Source organism: Monomorium pharaonis, chromosome 9 (genome assembly GCF_013373865.1).
Source record: "Monomorium pharaonis isolate MP-MQ-018 chromosome 9, ASM1337386v2, whole genome shotgun sequence".
NCBI classification, from domain to species: Eukaryota; Metazoa; Arthropoda; class Insecta; order Hymenoptera; family Formicidae; genus Monomorium; species Monomorium pharaonis.
This window is the reverse complement of record NC_050475.1, coordinates 17,595,804-17,619,457: the sequence shown is the minus strand read 5'-3', so window position 1 is coordinate 17,619,457 and position 23,654 is coordinate 17,595,804. Positions and strand designations below refer to the sequence as shown.

Below are 23,654 nucleotides of genomic sequence, written 5' to 3'. Positions count from 1 at the left end.
TTAAAATTTAGTTATGTTAATGCAAACGGATTAAAATTGAATAAATATAAAATATATTGATGTAAATCTGTATTTGTAAAGTCTGGTTTGTAAGAAATCTTGGTTTGTAGTTCATAATTTTTGTAAGAACGTTTCAATATGTAATTTACACACATAGTTTTGATCCAATTTAATAATTCATGCACATATAATAACTGATCGAAGTAGTCGGTGTTTTTTGTGCGTGCGGTGCATGTTACATAAGTTGGTCAGTAGACAAGCAATTATCAGCGCAACGATTGCCAGATCGGAAGCTTTTTGCAGCATGCTGGCGTTTCACTTTTCGGCCTGTGTCGACTGTCGAGCGGTCGAATCGAGGAAGCGATTATCTATTCTCTCTCTTTTGTTGTCAAGAAGACGGCTCGAGAAAGAAGACAGTAGATAGTCGCTTCGTCGATTCGACCGCTCGATGCAGGTCGAAGAGTGAAGCCGCGCGTGCTGCCAGTCGTTCCTTCCATATGCAGCACACTACCCACGCTCTAATAGCTGTGAAAAGTTTCTGAAACGTTATCACTGTACGACGGTGGGCACGATTTTCTTTTGATTGCTCGCCTCGCTGGATATAACTTGAAAATAATAATGGGTAATTGGATAGCTACCTACATAACGCATCCTGATACGATGCCCTTGGCTGACGGTGAACCGACTTTCGATCCGATGTTTGGATTTCCGAACGGTCGAAAGCCTAGAGGCAAGTATATTCTAACCTTTTTCCACCGTGCATACCTGGGATACGTATTATGAAACTTTTCGGAATGGATTCCGATCCGAAATTATTTAATTGTTTCTTAGATTTCTATTGTTTTAATCGAAATTTTGAATGGGAATTTATTCCAAAGAGTTCCATAAAGATGATAGTAGAGGAATAAATGTGTCATTAGCTCTTCACTCTTAATATAGTGAATTCTCATCAGAATTCTTTTTCGTAAATAAAAAATGATAATTTTTGAGTTACGTCATTGTTGTAGCAAATGAATGATATGATTGCAAATTCACTGTAGAAACTGAACAAAATCTGTTGACAATCTGCTGTCAGATTATGTCGTCAGATAGTAGGTATAACTAATGCCACTCTGCTGTAAGATTCTGCTTGAATATATTGAGGAACTGCCAACATTCTCTTAATTGGATATATGAAAGTAAATAAAAATAGTAATGATTATTTTGCCGCGAAAAGGTTTATTTGAATACATATTCCAATTTTAAATGAAATATGTATGTGAGAAATAAACTAAAACATTATATGTTTTTATGTGCATATAATTACGTTCAAAATAATTTAGCGGATAATTGTTTTACATGATCAGTTTTTAACATCTTGTCTTTTTATCATTAATTTGGAAAATAAAGATATTATATTTCAAACATTATTTATCTAAACAGTTGGAAGATCTGTAGGTACAGCGACAGCATTTATAATTCTTTAAACTTTATGTAAATTTAGGTAGATATTAGTTATATCCAAATTCTGCTTAGTGTTTTGGATTTATAGAAATGCCACTTTCTGAAGAGGACATGAAAGCTTATAAAATCCCTAAAAATAAACGCGATTATTGTGCTCACAAGTACCTGGAATTAGATGAATGTAAAAGACGTCATTATCCATTCATGTTGAAGTGTGCGCATGAAAGACATGAATATAACACTTGCTACGTTGAAGAGTAAGTATTTCATATTGTACGAAATATTTGTATCACTTGGTGTATACAAATTTTTAGTTATACATGGGCAAAAATGCTGTATCTGTTACAGTTACACTATGAGAATGAAGGAATATGAAAGGGAACGTCGTCTTCTCGAGAGACAAAAGAGGATAGAGCAGAGGATGCAAGCGGCTACAGCGTGAAGGTCCATAGAGTTTTGATAAATTATGTTTATCGTCGTTGGTAACTTAGGCTACACATACATAAAAGTGGAATTGTGTTCTGCTACTGTATATAAGCTCCTATTGTACATAAACTATATCAATAAAATGTATTTAACAATAAATTTTCTACTTTATGCAAGAAAATATACACAGACGAACACAATAGTAATCTTTGGCATACACAATTTGCTCTAAACCACAAATTTATGCTGAGATTAAACTTTATTTAGAAAGATATGAGATACTTTATATATTACCATGTTTTATTTAAAATGCAATCTTTATAATTTTTATAAACAAGCCAGATTTTATCAATTTTAGAAAGAAACTTTGAAATATTTTTATACTTAAATTATACTTTGATAACAATATCTATGTAACTTTTCGTTACATAGATAATTAATTTACAGGCGCAGATAAGAAACAATTGAGCGTTTTAATGTTTTAATTAATACTTTATTCATCGTTACAAAATGGGAGATACAATATGTACAAAACGGTGTACGCGCGCGGTGCAGCGTATGCGAGAGCCGTAACCCTAAGATTATTATCTCGCGACAGACTTAATAACTTATCACCTTATATCGTACAACTGTTAAACCTTGAGAGTTCGTCGCGACGCCCCTTGGCTCGACGCCCAGCATTGTTCGCGATATCGCTTCGTGCGCTCCTCGTGGCTGCGCAGTTTCATCGTGGGAATCGATAAAACGAAGGGAAGCGCCGCGCGGACGTGCAACTCCGCGGGTCCTCTCCGACGGCGTCGGACCGCGCGTCCGCGCTGGTTCTATCGCCTCCTCGCGACAATCGTTCTCGCGTCTCGCTATGTAATCCCGTGGAAGTAGAATGAGTGGTGAAACACGTCAGCGTGGTCTCGCGGGACAATTCTGTCCGTTTTGAATCGAACAATAAATACATTCTATATTGTATACATGTATATACCGCCTCTCTGTGCCTCACAGAATCGTGAGTTCAGTAAGACGAATTGAAGCAATAGAATGTGATTTATTAAAATAATTTAGGATTCCCCTCGTACAATTCAGTGTACGATCTTTATGGTGTAAGCTTCATTCGTTCGTAGTAAAATTTTCCAGAAAGAAGACAGAATTTGTATCACAATGTGGATATTCATATAATTAATTGTGAATTTGTTTGCACATTTCTAGTTATTTTTCTATAAATTTATGGGTAAGATTGCTTATCGCAATTCGTTACCGCATTGCGGCATATCCGAGAGTCTCCTTAGCATTGGCGATATATGTTTTTCGATTTTCACTTCTCGAATCGAAAAGCTGCACCAGTTCTCAATTGCTTTAAATACAATATAAAGATAAGTTTATTAAATTTATTATTTTTGGTTTACACTAATTAACTAGCTCCAGAAGTAGTTTATTTAGAAATTATACAATATCATACGCATAATGTAAAGATCTTCAAATTTTTTATTAATAATAAATAAATAATTTATATAATAATAATAGATTAATCTTGAAAAAATTATGAATATTGAATACGATTGAATAATTTCAAGACCAATTAGTTTAATATGGCAGAGTAATATTTCTGTGACCACAACCTATGTAATTTACAAGTCGTATACATCGTTATATTGCTCCGCTTCGTCTTTGTTCTCTTCCTTTTCGCGCTCCTTGCAGTCTTTGGACTTTATAGTCTCAAAAAAAAAGAGAAAATTACATTTATAATGTATACCATTTATTTTACATAACTTATTCCCCATGACGTTTTTTTTAAGCTTCTAAAATACAATCTTAATTCGAGATCGATAAAAATATAATAGAGGCAACATTTAAGATTGAAGTTAGTCCTAATTGTACGCGAGACCTGAGATATTTTCCCGCGGAAGTTACACGGGAAGGGTATGACGAATAAAAGAATCCTCTTCCTTATGGAAGGATACCTGTGCTCCACACCTGTGAAAACTTTAGTCTCGATTGTTTATCGGGAAGATGTAACGTTTATGTATCGAGGGGGGGGGGGACCAATACAATTTATCACTGCAAAAGCGATCAAACAATCACATTTTATCATAAAGGAATTTCTAATGCACAATCCTTTCTACGTCATTACAGACTTTTCGTTGTATCGCCTCGCCAGATAAGAAATGTAATATAAAGAAACATATTAACCTGTTGACCGACTGACCTTTCTTTTCAATTATCGATTTTTCCTGCCGTAAGATTTTCCCCTACTCTATTTGCAATTCTTTTTATCGTTATTTATTTGTACATAGAGTTATAAATTACTGTCGGTAGTTTTATTCGACACCGCAATCTTTTTGTCAATGTTTTAATGATTCCGTTTTCAGAATTTCGATATTTTTTTCCCGTGCGTGTTTAGATATGTGTTTCTCTCACATTTCGCCAACAATTGACATTTTCGTGTATATGCTGTTCAATGAGTCCCTCATCCGTCGATACATTAACAAGCGTAAAAGTTCACCAGTGTAGAAAGGAGCCACATTTCGAAGCGACATATGTGTACGTGTGTATTGCGTGTTTCGTTCGTCGTCGGAACGAAGATTTTCCCTTTCGTATGTTCCCTGGTGTGTTTTATTCAGCCTTGAGTTCCTTCGCCGACTTTCCTTTGCGGTAAGCGGACCTGTAAAAGTCGGAGAAGAGCACGAAGAAGATCGTCGCATGGAGTAGAAGGAGGGTCGCGATCAGTTTCGGATAGCCGCAATCGAAGATGAGGGCCTGCGCGCTATGTACGAACACCAGGAAGAATTGCACCTGCAAAAGTCAATTCAACAATTCAGCAGATTTAGCAATACAGTCGGACGCTAAAGTTTATAAAATGGTGAGTAAAACTATCGATAGCTTAAGAAAATTACTAAAAGCACGAGAATACAGAATTCAGACATATGAATATAGTTCTGTAATTTATATGAACAATTTTATACAATGGCTTATATAAATCTGGTAATTTGTATAATTAATTTAAGTCTGTGTTTTTTTCTTAAATAAATACTTAGCAATTGTATTTTATGTGGCGCGCGTTATGTTTTTCTCGATTCCTGCACACTCGATTCGTGCGTTGCGTATTACTCGGTTGACTCGATCAACTCTGTATTGCAACCGAATTCATTAAGCGATTCGAAGAAAGAACGCAATGCAGTATGTAGCAATAACTATCCGTATATCTAATATACGCAGCGCATATCGTTCTCTCTTAACGTACAACGAGAGGCCAATCCAGTGAATGAGACAACATTGGTAGCGTGCGAGCGCTTGTTCTCGTACACAACGCTTTTGTGTAGGATTTACTTTACAACTTCTCGTGCCTAAATTGTCTTCGAAGATTGGCATAATGTGCGGAAGAAAAAGAGTTTCTTAGTCAATGGGGTGAGTCGTCACATAAATGTCAAACACCGTTGACCGACTTATGGAAAGTACGGATGGGCGCGCGATGGCGCGGAGTTTCCGGCGCATTGGATTGTTCGTGCCGTGAATTCACCGGCAAAAACTCACCCTACTTTGTTGCTGATTCTTTCAGCATTGTGTCTAATTCTCTTGTTTCGCGGCACGTAAAATGAAATTTGCGAGCGAATAAATTTAATAATATCTCTGAGAGATATCTTGTTTCACGTTTTCAAGGATATTATTAAATAAGTGTTGTTAATTAAGGTAAATTGGGGATCTAAAAAAACAACTAAAAAATGCAGTGACGACTTGTCAGATTTACGAGAGAGTCGAGATGAAATTATTTCGATGTCATGATAATCTGACATTTGTACAATTTATATATTAGAGAGTTTAGAATTAAAATGTTTCAAAGGATAACTTGCTGAAGCCATTTTCTTATTTATATTTACTTTTAAGCGCCAAGGATCTTCATGAAATTTATGAAATTTATGAAAGAAATTGAAAAGGGAACGTTTTTTATCGTAATACTTTAATGTTTAAGTAAATCTTAATTAAGACTTAATCCGTGAAATCATTTAATTGAATCGTTGAAACGACTATTTTCTGCAACTCGCAATATATTACTCGTAATATACTACTTTCGTGATTGATGTATTGCAGTATGTAGAATTTTCCGGACTGGATAATTTACTAGAACTATTTTTTTTATTTTCATTTATTTAAATGTGTGTGTGAAATATTTTGATTCGCCGAGTGAATTATCTTGTTAGTGTAATCCAATTAATTTTTTATGGTACCAATTGCTTAATGTCTATTTCTAATATGGATTAGCTTTACAAAAAAAAAAAAAAAATGGTTTTAGCTATTTGCAATAGTAAGAAACTATTGTAGCTAAATCTTATCTGTATATAATTTAAATTTAACTACGACATGCAAATTCTTGCTGCTGCAACTAATCTTTTTTTTTTTTAATTTGCTCTCAGTTTATAATTTACTCTCTATCGTTTTCTAGTTCTAGGAATAAGAATAAAAGATCGAGAATAAATTAAACCGAGGTCAAAATTAATCGGCGGAAATAGCAGGCACGATGAGAGTTTTAAACAAAAGCACGCGATTCTATTGAAAGGTGATCGGACCATTCCCAACTCTTTGACTCATTCGTTCCATTTCGTTCCACGAAATTAACATTTCACATGCAAAACCATGAATTTTCGATCGTTACCCAGTTAAACAATCAGATATATCTTCTAAGTCCTTTACGCACGCAGTAGGCGGTGTAGCAATCGCGATACGTTGAAAGATTAAGCGGCCGTGTATCTACAAATCTCTCATTGGATTCGAAGCGCTTTCGTCATCGAGGAAACATTTTTTTTCTTTCCCCCTCCGAGCGTATTTATGCGTCTTGCGACGGAACCCCTCGAGAGAATGCGTCACGAACGGACACAAAGTGAGTCCGCTGGTACATAACACCTGTACCTCGGCCGGACATGTGCGCCGGCATGTGGCGAATCGATGGTCTTGCGAGATAAACTGGGATAGGTTGAAACATATAGGTGAGGCTTCGTAGGTATGCGGCCGGTTCGTGGTGGCTCGCGATGCCAGTTGCAGCGACGGTGACGACGACGACGACGACGGCGGCGGTGGTGGTCGCGGCGGCGGCGGCGGCGACGATGACGACGGTAGTCGCGGCAGTGGTAGCGTTGAGGACGACGACGGCGGCCTCGCCGGTGATGATGACGATGGTGGTGATGGTGGTCGCGATGATGGCGATGGTGGTGGTATCCAGGTATCGTACGGCATATCGGAATGCCAAATTGTTGCGCCATTGCCAACGTGGTTGGCCGAGTTCGGCTGGCGGCCGGCTAAAGCGAGGTCTAGTCAAGTCGAATTGCCCAACGCGCGTTGTACTTTTCACTTTCCCTCACCCCTACCTACGTGCGCTTAGCGTGAAATTTTGCCTAGGTATAGAGACTGAGATTGACCGATCTAGCGAACACCAATGGCCGATGGCCCAGAATCCGCGAGCGGTTTGTTCGCGCAATTCGCGTATCCGGGCCGGGCCGCTAGTTTTTCGAATGTGCCCTCTTTCCAACGGCGGCGGCGGCGGCGAAGCCGATTTTAGCGGTACCCCAATTGGTAGGTACGGCGCTCCGCGTTTCGCTGGACGCCGAGAACGAGACCCGCTCGGGTTTTTCCTTTCGGCGCGAGGATGGCTTGCAAAATATTGTCCGCTACTATCGTAACTTTAGTTAAGTCTCTGACCAGTTCCTCTAAACGTATTAACCCTTCAAATTGCATCTTACAAAATATTTCGTTTTATGAAAAAAGGAAGGAATTCTATTAATTGGATAATATATTAACATCATATTACATTTAATTGGAGAGGATAAGTTTTAACTAGCAATTTATACGTATATTATATATTATAGTACTTAAGCTTGTATTGAAAGAAGATTCTAAAAAAATTGTTGAAAAACTCTATTTAAAAATAAAAACGTTGATATTTAAGAGAACACTCTAAATCAGAGATTTTCAAAATATGCACTGGTGGGTCGCGAACTAATTTTTCAGTTATAGAAATCCGAATCAAAGTTTGTAATAAAAAAATTATAACTTATATTAGGATTCTTTTAAGGAATCGATCGCGGTCTACACAATTTTGGAAACCTTGCTTTAAGTTTTAAATGGTGTAATTGGAACAAGAATTTTTTTTACTTATTTTAATAGAATATGGGATAACCAGATAATTTTGATAATCTTATTTTTTTTAATACGCAGGAGGAAATAATATTAAGAAGCTATAAATGTGAAACGTATTATCCTCGCGCAATTTGTTTCAAGCTTGCGCAACGTGTTTCGTTATGAGTTTCATGCATACTATTTCGTGGGTTACGAAGTTCGAAGCAGCAATCACTGCAGTTTTCCCCATTAATTCAAAGCATACGATTGATTTAACGTCATTATGGTTATCGTTGCGAGAAATTCACGGCAAGATCCTGTTTTGGATCCTAAACTGCAACTTTCGTATAATGGCAACGCAGAATAAACCGGCAACGAAGTATAAGGGGTATTTGACAAGTTTTCCAAATGAATATATAGATAACACCGGGGAGAAAATTTATTTGCATGATTTCTCGTTGTCCATCTGTTATAATCTATCGGAGAAATTTCAATTTATTCTGACAAGGTCTTCCGTTTTGTCAGTGAGAGTAAATGTTCATTTGATGGAAAAGTTAGAAAACCGTGCTGTTATCTTGTAAAATATATTAAAAAGAGATCTGATTATCGTCTGAAAATGTAGAAAAGAAAAAGGGAGTGTAGTCGCTCTCGAGATCGCGTAAAATAAAATGGGGATCTAATTCTTCTTTTTGGAGCAAACACAAATAAAGTATCTGTCAATTATTAATTAACGCACAAAGTAATAAATGAAGTAGCCTCGTATAAAATTTTTTTGATGACATTATAAAAGACGGCGCAATAGAATAATTTTTCTCTCCTAGTTATCTATTCATATTCGCAGAACTTTTCAAAGGACCCCACATTCCGTAGGCTTCAGTGTGATGAAGAATCTATTATTGAACTTTTTCACCTGCGTATTTCCTTTGACTATTGCCCTAACATTCTTGAAGTACGATAAGAATTTATTTGCGTCACCGTAATTGGTACTCGATACTTGATTCTCATCTGAAAAGCCTGTAGTTAGAAACGAAAGCATGCATTGCGTCGGAAAGTAGATTCGTAGGTGGAAAGCAAACACACTACATGCCTCGACGGACGATTAGCATATTTCACATATTGCCGATGTGCACCCTTTAAATCTTTAAAACACTCTCAGTGGGTCAGTAGTGCCTGTCCATTCACTTTCAACGACGCAGGTTATTATCGGCGCGGCGTGAAACCCGACGCGTTATGCAAGAAGAAGGTATCACGAATTGGTTTTGATCCGTGCGCGGAAAAAATATCGCTCGCACCGCTACTGACACGTTAATTATTTGAAACATTGGGTCACGTGATGCATTTTTGCGTTATATACGCCAAGAGGTTTCCGTGTCCGGTATTATTGCGTACACAACCGACGCGTATACGAGCCGAAGCGTATATGCCGCAAACATATAGGGCCGGCTTAAATTATATGCTGCGTAACGAGAGAAGAATTCCTTTTCTAAAAAGCAGTAATTTTTTCCAGATTCTTTTACGTCAAACGTATAATCCATCTTAAATTGATCTATATTCGGGACAGACTTTTATCTCTGTGATTTTCTACGTTAAATCATGCTTAAAATTGTATAATTGCGTATAAAGAAAGATTTCGGTTATTACTTCTATAATATATTTTTTTTAAATTAGATCCAAACGTACCATTAAAAAATTGTGCCTATAGTGTTATAATTTTAATTTCCCTTAATTATTGATTCGAGGCTCGGGAAACTGGATGTGTGAATGATCGTATTAGTTTAAAAAGGGACTCGATTCGGTAACTACTTACCAGTTGTACGGTGGTTAGATGCTTCTTCCACCATAAGTACTTTTGAAACTCTGGGCCCATGGCTGCTAACATATAATATGTGTACATGACTACGTGCACCGCGTTGTTTATAAGATTGCCCAGGGTGCCGTGGCCACCCGCGATAAATTTCACACAGATCCACGTCTCGAGAGGTGTTAGAGAATGATGATACAAATGCAGGAATGTCACCTGACTGTCTTTCTTGCGCAACACGAAGAATATCTGAAATTTCAATGAACAATTGTTGTTACGAAATTTTGTAAGGTCTTGATAAGTAATTTCCTTAGCTTGGATTTATATTCATTGACTTAGTAATTTAGAATCGAGTTCGCTTCACCTGTCGTGACCTACGTTGAATAAATGGAAAATGATGCTAATTATTTGCACACAGTCTTTCAAAACTAGAACTTTGAATACAAGAACGCAAGAGGGCTTTTTATTAAGGAAAAGAATGCTAAAAACTTTCGAGTTTTGTTATTTTATAAAAAAATTATTCATTAATGATTCAATCTATTAAAATGTCTTATCATTATTTAATAAAAAAAAAAATACTTATTTATTCGTTCTAATTTAATAATATTCCCGAATTACGTTTTGAAATAAAATAAAATAATGGGAATTTTATCGACCGTTCAATTCGAAAGGGAGGAGCGAGTGATATTTCACTGTCGTGTTAATTGTCGGCAATGCGAGGCTCGCGAGCTGTATCTCCTGGAAAACATCTATGTTCATTAACGAAACGCAATGATTTTCGTCATCTAGACACGATAGAACGCGATAATGGCAACATGCACCGCTGTCAAAATTGAGCAACGAATGACGAAAAAGTCCGTTTCGCGATGATTCCTACGTTTGGTTGAATTTCGTACATGCGCTGTCGAAAGTCCGCGCTTAAGCGCTTTCTCTCTCTCTCTTTCTCTCCCTCTTTCTGTCTATCTCTCTTGCTTCGCTCGGACAGCCGAACAGTAAACACCCGCTTTGCGGATTGTCGGCTTATTCGGTCAGAATATTTAATAAACGAGTGGCGATCGGTCGATTAAATCTTATCTGCTCCTTAAATCCGGCACGATTGCGTGCTCGACGGCGATTCGGCGTCGTCTGTGTTCACTCGTGCTAATGGAAATGATTGCTTAAGGGTTATTACGCCGCGAGAAGGGATACATGAGTGTTCGTACATAATTATGCGATTCTCGCGGAATAGCTAGCGGGGAATAGTTTACCACTTCTTTCTCATTTGAGACTGTTGTATTATGCGTGTATGCACATTTCATCGAAAATACAAAGCGTTCACGAGATCGCGATACGACAATCAAGAGATATTATACGTTCTCTTTTTGGTTGATTGCGCGCAATTTTCGAAGAGAAATGTGACTTAGGCGCGAATTAAGAAACGAAAGCGTAAGTATGGATAATAGAACATTCTTTCCGCCCTCTTATCTTAACTAGGTCTGATTTAACAGATTCTTATATCTTGCGTGGCTGAAAACTTGTTTTGGTTACTTTGCATATAGATCGTGTATCGATGACATTCCATTCCATTTCCGAACCCTAAGTGGATATTTGCAAGTAATCTCGTTCTTATGTCGGTATAGACCGAAAAAAATTTGGAAGTCATTAAAGAGCAGAGAATTAATTGTTTTCGGGAGTTTCCTGTGGAATTTCCTAAGGAAAAATTCCACGTATCCTGATTCGAAAAAAATTTATTAATATGTATGTTCTATAAAGAGATGATGCATCTTAATAACCTAAAGAATGCAAGCAATGTACAGTTTTGGCTAAAAGTATTGGGCGCACATTGTATTTTTAAAAACATTTTTAACTGGAGGGATTTAAACAGAAATTAAAGTGCAAATTATCCTTTGTTTTAAAAGTTTTTTAAATTTATGTATATTATAATGCCAGTAATTAATAGAAAGTAACAGAGATAAAATAAGTTTAAATAAACAAAAGAGATATATACACTGAGGAAAACATGTTGTTAATTTGACAAAATTTTTGAACTTGATTAAATTTCTTTAGATCAAGTATTTATTCATTTAACTTAAATACATAAAACACTTGAATTTCAAATTAAATGTTCATATATTTGACTGAGGTACATAAATATTTGAATTAAACTAATTAAGTTGAAAAATTTAGTCACGTTAACAACTTTTTTTTTTTCAGTGTATAAATGCCTAATATTTTTGGCCAAGACTGTACATTTGTGTGTTTTATTTTTAATATAATAAAGAAGTTTATTCTTGAAAGCTCAATTAGCAGATTTGATATGTGATTATTACCGGCTGCTATTGCGTACGCGAATTAATGAAAGTGAACTGTACCGTGTCAGCGAATTCCGTGAATTTGCTGATGAAGTACCACCAACAGAGGTTTGCCATCCTTAGAGCGGATGGATTGTGGGAGTAATCGACCGGCTGACATTTATAGCTGTAGTCCAACAGCCATCCGGACATTAGGTGCTGCAAAAAAAAAAAGGAATTGGTTAAACATATCAATTACATATCTGTGACGGAGCAATTGCTTCTGCGGGATCTCGTAATTCAAGCTCGTTGAAGATAATTGATTACCACAAACATCGTTCATTTCGACATTATCAAGAAAATTTAAACGCTTCTAAGTTGGACATAATGTATGCTGACGTAATGTAATTTTATGTAATATTAGTTTGAACAAATATTTATTTTATTTTGCCACGTCATGAAAAATGGTAACTGTTTTTTCTTTCCCGGCGCGAGAGATGACGAAAGTAAAACATAAATTACAAAATTACAGTGAAACAGGAATAATATAGTTTAGATAATCGTTATAGAGATGTATTTATATAGATAATCGTTATAGAGACGTATATATATATATATATATATATATATATATATATATATAATTTTTTTATTACATCTGTCATTATCTGCATATTTGTCATTGACATTTTAAATAAATTTGGCAACACTTTTTCATTGTTTTTTGTGTCCTTAATTCGGTTCTAAATCGGTGGAAGTTTACCTTGTAAAGCCTGTGTTACGTATATGTATTGGCAATTTTTATACAAGTGACAGCAAGTATAAATCTGTTTCAGGAGAAACTGCAGGTTTTGAGGCCATGTTCCATTTAATACAATCAATCTTAAAAAAAAAAACGTTAAGTTGTGATACTCATTTCACTGCTCTATTCCATGATGATGATTAATTCTTTCATTATACGCTGCGTACACTTTGAACTGTAAGCAGCTGTCGTGGAAAAATAATGAATCCCGGCAATTTATAGTTTTTACAAAATAATGTGAATAATTTCATTAATTTTCTTTTATAGATGAAAATCACGATTGCGCATTTCTTATCTCTCGTCTAGTTTATTCGCAAGTATAATCAGATTACAAAATTTTGAAAATCTTATCTATATGTATAAACAACATATATGAATAATAACCAAGGTTGCATAAATCAAAATTTTTATCTACTAGACATCACAAACGCGCGCTTCGCGCGTGCTACTTACTTTTTTACTTTTTACTTTTTAAAAATAAATTACAACAATAATTGTATAAATAATATCTATACAAATTTGACAGCTGTTAAAATTTAATCGCAATGACAGCTACTCTTGCAACACGAAGTAAGTGCAGCGAAAGAATCAATTGACATCGCGAAAAAGAGGCAACAATAAACTTCGAGATATGCGAGCAATTTCTTTTTTAAGATAGGAGAATTTTAATTTATGACAATTATTCTAATTTATGCGATATACAAATAAGGTAAAAGAAACAAAGTTAAGATAAATAGAAAATATTAATGTCAATTGAACTGTGAAAATTAATAAAGTGAATTGTAATTATGCATACACGTGCAATGTGTGTGTGCATAATTACGATCTTAATATACTTTGTAAAAAGAAAATGTTACTGTTTTATTGTTGTCGCTTTTCCGCCATGCTGATTGGTTCTCTCATTGCACTTACTTTATGTTGTGAGAGTAACTGTCATTGCGATTAAATTTTGACAGCTGTCAAATTTGTATAGATGCTTATCTATACCATTATCATTGTAATTTATTTTTAAAAAGTAAAAAATAAAATGTTAAGTAAGCGCAAAGCGCGCGTCTGTAGTGTCTAGTCATATAAATTCCATCTGTTAACATTTATCTTTTAATTGCTTGTATAAACTATCATGATCTTGATATTTCCGCATTTGAAGTTAGATTTTGAATTAACTTGTATGCAATTAGATATGAAATGCAATAGATATGAAATAGATATAATTAAAGTTGATTTTATGGCACGAAAACCTTGAAAAAAATATGCTTAATGAAAACAGTTTTTTAAATATTTTCATATTTTAAAAATAAATTGTTATTTTTGAAACAGAATGTAATTAAGCTAAAATATAAATTTTTAGGATAATTTCTCATTATCTTATTGATTATTTCGCTCTTAATAGCGATGATTTACATACTATTTTGCTTTGATAAAGGAAGGGTCATCATGATTTTGTGTTTCAAAGCGAATCAAAGCTATTGGTTAACTAAACAAGCAGAACTAGAAAAGCTGTGCCATTTTGTATATAAAAAGCTCTCCTGACCGACTCTCTAACAGAAGCAGCAGTTATTGCGGTTAGTCACTTCTGCAAAGTGCACTTTCGCGCGGATACAAACGTTCATTATCCATTCCATGGCGCGTGAAAATTCGTTTCTTGTTTGACCTTCCGCATGGAGTTTTACTTTGTCTTTTCGATCGTATCGTAGGAATGATGCAAAGGAGACGTTAGTACTTTTGTGGAAAGTCGAAAATAGGATGTGTCACTAACGAAACGCGAGTGTATGTATAGGTTGAGTAACAATTGAAATTTGGCTATTGGAAATGTGCTGCAATTTTTGTACATATAGTATTTCTTTCTCTCTCATTTAAGATTACTCTCAAAAAGTTCTGCTCAATAAACATCTTAACATATCTATGTAATGTACAGATATAGATATCCGCATTTTTCAGACTACACACCGGATATTTATTTCTTTAAGTTAATAATTGTTAGAATAAGTATATACAAATATAAAAGTGTGCACAGAAAAATTACATTATATAGATACATGTAGTCCGCGGAAATACTCATAAAAATTGTAGAATACGAAAATATCCGTTGTGAAAAATTCATTAGCTAAAAATTTGATAATGAAATGCAACTACGTTATTTAAACGATTTAAAACAATTGGTCATTAGCAAGTAAAAAATAACCCACTACAGCATTAATTCCAGTAAATAGTATTCAAATTATAGAGCACATTTTTGGTATCTAGAATAAAGCTTTATATACATTTGCTAGGTCAAGATATGTTAATAGTTAGAATAGGATTATTGACAAAAAAATTATTTCTATTCTATTAAAATAGTAATACGTCTGTTCTTATTGTTTTTATTTTTTATTTAATTTTTATTGTTTTATTTATAAATAAAGCAATAAGAATTTAAGAGATATTCATATAAATATTATTTTATTCATAATTGTTTCTATACTCTTTGTAATATTAACTTTGAAAGATTACAGAGCTGCTTTTTATAGAAATTACGTTAATATAAAAGTATTGATATTCTGTCAGTGACCGGATAATATATGCATAATTAAATTTCACCGCCTATCATCTGTAACTAATAACTTTAGAATCTATAATTCGCTGTGAGTCAGAATTACTAATTAATTATAATATTACAATTAAAGGATAAGTATAACAGACTATTATTAATTAAGATACAATTTAATTAAATTTAATATGAAGTGATTCAAAATAATTAATTGAAATATAAATCTCTATCCAATTTGTTCCACATAAATGCACTTTAAAATATGAAAGTCAATGATCGAGGCAACAAATTTTAACTGTTCTTTTTGCAATTCAGTCACTTCGTTTACAATACTGGAATTTGTTGAAATTTGTTGAAAACTTACAAAATTTAAGATTTTATTTGATTATAATATTTATATACTTGTTAATTTAATTATCAAGATGCCCTACTTGTCTTATCTAGTCACCTTTATGGAAATTAAGTATCGATAAAGCTTAATTAAGACATACGGTAATTATATTCCACCTGTTACTATTCGATAGTGAAACGCGCGATATAATCGGCGAAGTTCTAGGTCGAAATCTCTTCCTCGATCTTTGTCAACGATTACACGATTCTATTCATCACATCTCCTTTCACCGTCACACTTTGTTAAACCGCATCGATCTTGCGAGCAGGGATTATTCGCGGCTGTTCGCTTCGATAGTTCGTAATCATCCCTACGATTAGATATCCGATCATTTTCGATATCGAATACGTACTATACCGGCGGCATACTTACATCGTGACCTATATAATGAGTAAGTTGTCTGACCGGCTTCCAACCGCCAGCCAAGTCCTTAGATCCCGGCGGATCGTCGGCGTTCGTGAACTTTGCACGTCATGCTATAACGAGAGTCTAATGATGGCTATAAGAAAACGCGAAAGTCAAGGGTGACATGGAAGGTCGTATCAAGACTCTCTCTCTCACTCTTTCATCATCTATTATACATACAATCTCATTCTCTCCCTTTCTCTCCTTATTCCTCGCATTGCTCTTGCACTCTCCGTGATCACGTTTCCCCGCCCAAACATTACATGATTCCGCAAATTACAGGATTTCTAGCCAGTGCGCTTCTTCGTCAGGACTATCTATTTTCTCGATTCTTTCTATTATCATTCTGTACTTGTTTATCTATAACGATTATGTCTTTCCTAACTGTTCCTGACTCTTTGATACTTTTCACTTCAGAATATAACGATTTCAGATCAGGCAAGATAATTCCTTTGCTTTATTTAATTGGACACATTACGTCGGGCTGTATTATAACGGAGAGTAAAATATTTTGGAAAAGCATTTTACTTCTTCTTTAAACCAAAACTATGCACTTTTATGTTATCGTCTGCTTATGTATAAGTTTGCTGTTATTTTCTCGAAAGTATACAACTGTAGAAAATGTTTACCTCGTATAGCATTCCTAGCGAGAAGACGACTTGAAACGCGTTGTATGCTACCAAGACTCCTCTAAGTTTATACGGTTTTCTGTTGGCCATCATACGCGGGCCGAATATGACGACGCCGTATAGATAAAGGAGCACAATAAGGATTGTCGGTACAGGTGAGTCCATTAATGGCCAGTCGCTGACACGTGGATCGGAAACTGTCGTGAGGATTTCTGTGTACTGATCCAGGGCCATCCTGACCAGGCCCTGGGCACCTACAAAGCTCCTATTCGAGTCCGTCATCTCGATCCTCAACTCCGGTTCTCTCTCCGCTACTAATTCCGCTGCTGCCGACGCCATTTCTAAAAATACAAGCAAGTATTATTAAAAATATAACTATAATATATAATGTTTAATTAAATCGGGAATTCAAAGATTTTGTGCCTGTACAAGAAGTTTCTGAAAAAAGAGCAAGAAGCTTATAGACATCAATGCGTTTAGTTTAGAATATTTTTATGACTTGTTAGCACGACTCATCAATATTATATGACTGTTAAACATATAAGATTCGATTTGATTTATTTGATAAGGATCCAAAGCGAGGGGCCGAAATGTTGTAATTTTGTATTCAATAAATCACTGCTAGTTAAGTTGATTTTAATTTAATTTATTTTTACTGTTTTCTATTACTAGCGACGCAGAGAGAAATCTGTTTTTTAATCGTTATTTTTATTAATTTTAGAATATTTTTGTACAGACACTTAACGCATGAAGTGACATGAGATTCGATACAAGGTCGAAAATTGCCTCCAAGGAAGGACATCAGAAGTTCGATTGTGAAAGGCAAACGTTTTGTGAGATAAGATCTGTCATCGGCGGTCAATCATCCCAGAATGTAGAAGAAGGATACGCGTTCGTCCTTGCGCAGGTTGAAAATGAAACGCACGGACGTTTATCAGATGATTTAATTTAAGATTTTGTTGGCTAATCAAGACGAAAAAATAACAGTGGAGTAGTAATCGAGGAGAGGGAGAATTAAACACGTGTCAGGTGCGCAGTATTGAAAGGTCATTGTAATTTTGATGAAATTTTAATTTCCATAGAGTGCAATTTATTTCGCTTGAAGTAGCTCTGACCTGCTACAATCAGTTCAGAGTACTGGAGAGGCTGATGTCGAGGTTAGTCACTTGATCGATGACTTTGAAGTGCCATTTAAATGTAATTCTGTAAATATAATTTAAGTATAAGTCGATTTTGCAATTTGTCCGGAGGATATTGAAATTAACGTTACCCAATCAAAGCACTTTGATTTTGCTGGCATATAGAGTTGAGTTATTACGAAACTATTATAGTTCAATGACAGTTTTTTCTGATCTTCGGCGATTTCAAGATCACGGGGGAAGAGTAGGAGAAGAAGGAGGAAATAAATTTGTACAAGTGTATAGAGATAAAAAGAGATGACCTGCAATGGAAAGTGGCAATGCGTGATGGAATGTTGCAGATCATCAATAAAGATAGCGAAAAGAAGTACAGAATCTTGGAGCATATCTACGCAAACAGGTGCACGAAAGAAGAAAATCTATCAGGCCCGTATACACACACTAAAACCTGCCCAAAAGATATGAATCAAATTATTGTAGAGCAGTGTTACATATGCGAAAATGAGAAAATTTGCACAGAAATAAATCGTGTCATAAGTCAAAGGTTTCGAACAGGTTGAACAAAATGGGCAGAATGACCATTGATTTATAATCTTTGATTTATAAGTTATACCAGTCTGATATTTTCTGTGAACTTGATTAGCGCAGTTTGATATTATTATTACCTCTCCGGAAACTATTAGTTGAGAAAAAATCGAGGTAATAGAAGTGCAAATGAGGTAAGAGTCGGTCAAAGACGTTACGTTCGAGGACCTTGGAGAAATGATAGAAGAAAAAATGAACGAGAGGAACGATTTTTTCAAGGCGAGAGATATGAGCTAATAAGAGAGAGAGAGAGAGAGAGAGAGAGAGAGAGAGAGAGAGAGAGAGAGAGAGAGAGAGAGAGAAAGAGAGAGAGAGAAAGAGAGAGAGAGAGAGAATTTCTAGAATCTTTTATATGAAATTAAGTATCCGGTGTAATCCGGTTTATTTTTAGACACAGGCTGACCATGATAAAGTTATATGCATACAGGTTGTTTAGTTGGACCCGGACACGAATTCCTTGTTCGAATCAGATAGTTTTTTGATATTCAGTCAGAATTCAGTCTTTCCTGATGTGTGGTATTTCCGAAATTATTTCTACGAGGAATGCGTATCAATATACGTTATTTTATTACTTTGGAAAATACATTTTTATTTCAGGAACTCTTATATCCCTATGAGAAATCAATACAGTCTGTGTGTGTGTGTGTGTGTGTGTGTGTGTGTTTATGTATGTTTGTATATACGTTATATGCATTATTAAAAAAAAAATTAAGAAAGTTCTATAAAAATTTTTCAGGCTTATTACGTTACAAGACAGAATTAAAAAAAATTAATTAGTAAAAAAATTTTTTCTCACAAATTTATTTTTTTCTACATCTTTTTTCCTTCTTTTTCTTCTTCCTTTGCGTGTTCTATCGGAGATCTATACATATGCCGGGTCGAGAATTACGGCAATTCTGCAATCGGACGGGATTCCCGGACAACTCTTTCCGCTCACGTTTACACGCGCGATTATACGTGTCATTCTAATCGTCGATCAAAGATTTCGACGTGGAATGCAATAGGTCAGGAAGTTCGCCGTAGACGTCATTTAAAAATCCCGGTGTTATCGTAAAGTCATCGTCGGTTTCGCTGCGACTTTACACTCGGATGTGAACCTTCTTTTTCTTCCCCCCCGTCGCTTTCATCTGTCTCCTTTTGTCGCCTCTCCACATTTATCTCTTTTACTTCGTTTACTATAAGGCTTACGCATTTCACCGTTCTCGTCTCTTTTGAGTGAACTCAACGACGAGAGGTTTGTAAATGCAAAACAATGAAAGTTTATCGCGTCGCTGAACATGACACGTGAAATTAAAACATGACGGATGAATTTCCGCTTACACTTTTAAGGGAGATACAATCTATATTTACATTATAATTTAATAAATTATGCATTATTTAACGAATATCTAATTCGTTTAATGCAAGAATTTCACGCTTAATATACACATTATGTTTCACAAAAAAGTCTAAACAGCTTAAAAGGTAGGTAGATTATATTAAAAAATTAAAATCTTATTTTTATGGTGTACGCGTAAAATAAGTTGATTTTGAAATATAGTGCACATACGTCAAACATTAATCAGGTGTATGGCTGGCATTCAGACAAACCGAACAGATGTGTTCTGTGCTAAATCGCACGCATCATCCTTATCCGGTAATAAAGAAGATGACGCATGAGATTTAGCGCAGAACTAACCGCTGATTTCTAACGATTTCTCGACAGTTTCTTGAGATTGAAGCTGTCGGACGATACGATTTTAATGGTCGACATAGACTAATAGGTGTCAACAGATCAACTCTTTAATCTCAGCATTTTAGCACGTGCACTATATTTTCCAATTATATATTACGCTCCATACAAATTGTTACACATGTTTTAATATCTATCTGCTTTAACGCGTGTTAGAATACATTAGATATCTGAAAAGAAACTTGTCATTGACAGAATTAAGGGAAACTCAGTTTAGAATCAATTTTATATAATCGGCTTTAGTTACTTATAAATTAAAATATGTTAGAAAAGGATCATTTCTCTAAATGTCTCTGGTGCAAAGAGAAATTTGCAACAGCAATATTTCAACAACATAATTGCTAGTAAAATAGAAGGTATTATATACTAGCTAAGTACGTGATATATGTTAAACAAAAAATAATTTAAATATATATTTTTACAAGTATACATGATTCTGTGCTTTACGTATTGAATTATATTAATTTTTTATTATAAAATACATTTTGTTTTAATTTACTTTTATTTATTTTCACATATATACATTCTAATTATTATTTTTAATGTAGCCGCTATAGGTATTTGTTCAATTAAAACCATAATCATTTATTATCTCTATATCTAATTCATTAACATTGTATGGTTCGGAAGAAAAGAATAAACGCGAAGATAAATTAATCCGAGAACAGTCATTTTTTCTTGTGTAAATGATTATGTGAGGTAGTTATTTTACAGTCATTTTCAATTTAAAAGTCATTATTAGTAATTATATATTGTTTGTTATTGTATTCTACAATTTAATGATATAATTTAACTATAATTTAGCTATGATTTATTAATATTCAAGAACATTATGTATATAGATTTAATTGATATTTCCGGAAGAGGTGGAAGTTTTCTACATTTCAGCTAGAATTTTAATAGTTAATATTATAAATATATAAGTTATAAGTTGTTTCTATTGTATAAATTAAGTTTCGGAATTTTTGAGTAAAAATGAGATATGGATCTTGAATTAACATTTACTGTAACGTGGGTTTTATTCTTCTGATTTATTATTTTTGTTGGGATGTAAAAAATATCCTAGATAATAATCTTTGGGTTAACGAGATTAAATTATAGTACTTATTAGAGATTATTTAGGAAGTTTTACTATAAATATACACGTGATCACTTGCAAACATTTAATTTTTTCCATTTTTTGTTCAAAATTTTTTCGCAAAAACACGAAACAATCAAGATAATAATTTTATATCTATCATTTTATAATACATCTCTCTTTTTCTCTTTTTTATCTCAGCTCACTCCATTCCACTCATTTTTATCTCTTTTCAATTTTATTCCATCTTATTGTATTTCATTCCCATCTCTTTACACTTTACTTCATTTTCCTTCCATTTACATCATCATTTATCTCATTTATGCCTATATGCGCTCACGTTGCGTTCAATATCTTACTCGGATCTGTTACTCGGATACCCATGTTATTTGCATTTATTGTTTTTCTCCAATTACTTTGTGCCGTCTATGTATTCAATGTTAATTCGTGATTAATTTCTCTATGCGTCTGTATTCTATTTTCTACGCTTCTAAATTCTGTATTTCAATCTGGAATTTAAATGATGTAATTTATATATACTTTGCGCTTGCACTCTCTCACGATACTACTTAGAGGATTTATCTTAGAACGTCAATAAAAGCTGTACTTATCTATCTACCTATCTCTCTCTTCCTTTTTGTCTTCATTACATCGTAACATATAATATTTATCGGGATTTAAAAAAACAAAATAAAAATCGGGATTTGCATTTATTACTTATATCTAGAGTCCGATCGAATATTCAGTTTTGATTTCGATTACGGCAAGTTTAGGGCAAAAATCACGAGTTTCGGTTTTGGCCGAAACTAAAAAGAAGTTTGGCGACGTAATTGAAATTAATTAATTTGTAACTCGCGACACTTCCGCTGCATCGCGCATCGTCTACGCATTGTTTCCACTCAATTCATTTATATTCGTCCAGTGTACTACGTCCATACAAATATAATCTCTCGAAAATTCGTAAAATAAAACCGTATATTATTTCTTTGCTTTCTTAACAATAGCGTTTTACTAGTATGTTTAGTTTATGCAATGTAAATTGCTGAAATTATTTCTTATTACACAATAAAATAAATAATATTGCCAACGGCCTTGCAAGTATACAAGCTCATGAAAAATCAGATACGTTGTAACGCTTGGAGTACGCTGAGAGTGTTACACAAAGTATTATTATATTAACTTCCTTCCTGCGGAGTTTATATCTACATTTTGTGTTTTGTTCAGTTATTTCTTTCTAATTTGATAATAACATTTTTATGATGAATGTTGTGCTTGTAATCGCTCGATTACATTCGTTACACGCTTGCTCGTAAAAGTTGAAAAGCATGCATATACGTGCGTGATTTATTCGCATTGCTTGCATTTTCGACGCTATTACATTTAATGCCCGTTGCACAATAGACAACGAGTTAAAGTGTAATAGTGTAAAAGTGTCAAAAGTGCAAACAAAATGAATAAACCTACGGTCTTCTTAAAATTTCATAAAAGTTTCGGTTTTCGGTTTCAGTTTCGACATAACCGAATACTCGATTTTGATTTCGGTCCGAAACTGAAAACAAAGTGGTTTTCCTCGGACTCTACTTATATTGTGCCTTGTGGACGCGCGGTGGACAGCATTATATTCATGAATGGCACTTTCTCGCCGTCCATCACGAAAGAAATCAATTTCATAATCTCACATACCACGCCGTATGCCGTTATGTCGCACGGTCATTAGATTGCATTTTCGTGGATCTTACGGCGCTCGGACGATTATTAGCGATGAGTCGCGCGAACTTTCGCGCGTAACAACTGGATTCGTGTAATCGCGCCGGCGACAGTTTTGTCCTCGTAAGAGATAATTCGTAATCGCCTAAATCGTTCTCGTCCCAGTCGGTTTTCTCTTCCGCGCCCGATTTAAATCCCACGTAACCACCCCCGAAGAGAGAACTTTTTCTTGTCCCTTTTCTCTTCATCGTCACGTCGGATGACACCGACTTGTCATGTAGATTGCGGTCTGAACATCTTTGCAATTTGTAACACTCGATCGCTCATGATTTCCGTATGAATTTATGACGTAATTGTGACAACCTGACGAGACATATATTAACATTTTTACGAGAAAATTTCGGTGAATCACGCCGTTAGAGAAAGAGAGAGAAAGAGAAAGTCTCTCCGACCGATATCTGCATGATTTTTGGCACGATTTCCATAATTATGATGTAACCATAATGTCTTCCTGCTGTTAGAACTTTTTAAAGAGTCATCTCATACGTAATATTTATTGAAAATTACCGAATCGTTAGTTAAAATTACGAAACGAAGATTCAAAGAACATAGGAAGAGTCAGA

General features: G+C 34.7%; 3 protein-coding genes across 5 annotated transcripts in view; 2 read left to right on the top strand and 1 right to left on the bottom strand.

The window, feature by feature from the left end:
* The first annotated feature begins 421 nt into the window (after positions 1-421).
* LOC105833905 (NADH dehydrogenase [ubiquinone] 1 beta subcomplex subunit 7) lies at positions 422-2,028 on the top strand. Its single transcript, XM_012676002.3, has 3 exons — positions 422-730; positions 1,532-1,700; positions 1,792-2,028. The coding sequence occupies exons 1-3, from the start codon at positions 619-621 to the stop codon at positions 1,883-1,885; spliced, it is 375 nt and encodes a 124-aa protein (XP_012531456.1). The 5' UTR covers positions 422-618; the 3' UTR covers positions 1,886-2,028.
* Positions 2,029-2,345: 317 nt separating this feature from the next.
* Positions 2,346-23,654, bottom strand: part of LOC105833908 (elongation of very long chain fatty acids protein AAEL008004) — a 45,090-nt gene continuing 23,781 nt past the window's right edge. For 2 of the 3 annotated variants that reach the window (XM_012676008.3, XM_012676007.3), the window contains exons 2-5: positions 16,791-17,131; positions 12,118-12,255; positions 9,773-10,015; positions 4,474-4,653 (exon numbers count right to left, since the gene is read on the bottom strand). In XM_012676008.3, coding sequence (XP_012531462.1) covers positions 4,474-4,653; positions 9,773-10,015; positions 12,118-12,255; positions 16,791-17,129 — 900 coding nt within the window. In that variant the 5' untranslated portion in view covers positions 17,130-17,131. Of the gene's footprint in view, positions 4,654-9,772; positions 10,016-12,117; positions 12,256-16,790; positions 17,132-23,654 lie in introns of those variants that run through there. The other variant, XM_012676009.3, reaches the window with a different exon arrangement.
* LOC105829987 (elongation of very long chain fatty acids protein AAEL008004) overlaps positions 4,594-23,654 on the top strand; it is a 70,582-nt gene continuing 51,521 nt past the window's right edge. Inside the window, exon 1 of the mRNA XM_028193465.1 lies at positions 4,594-4,720. The gene's annotated coding sequence lies outside the window, so the exon portion shown is untranslated. The remainder of the gene's footprint in view (positions 4,721-23,654) is intronic.

Coding starts and splice junctions, on each gene's coding strand:
- LOC105833905 (XM_012676002.3), top strand. CDS start 619: ATGGGTAATTGGATAGCTACCTACATAACGCATCCTGATACGATGCCC. Junction 731..1,531: donor GAACGGTCGAAAGCCTAGAG/GCAAGTATATTC, acceptor TTGGATTTATAG/AAATGCCACTTTCTGAAGAG. Junction 1,701..1,791: donor AACACTTGCTACGTTGAAGA/GTAAGTATTTCA, acceptor TATCTGTTACAG/TTACACTATGAGAATGAAGG.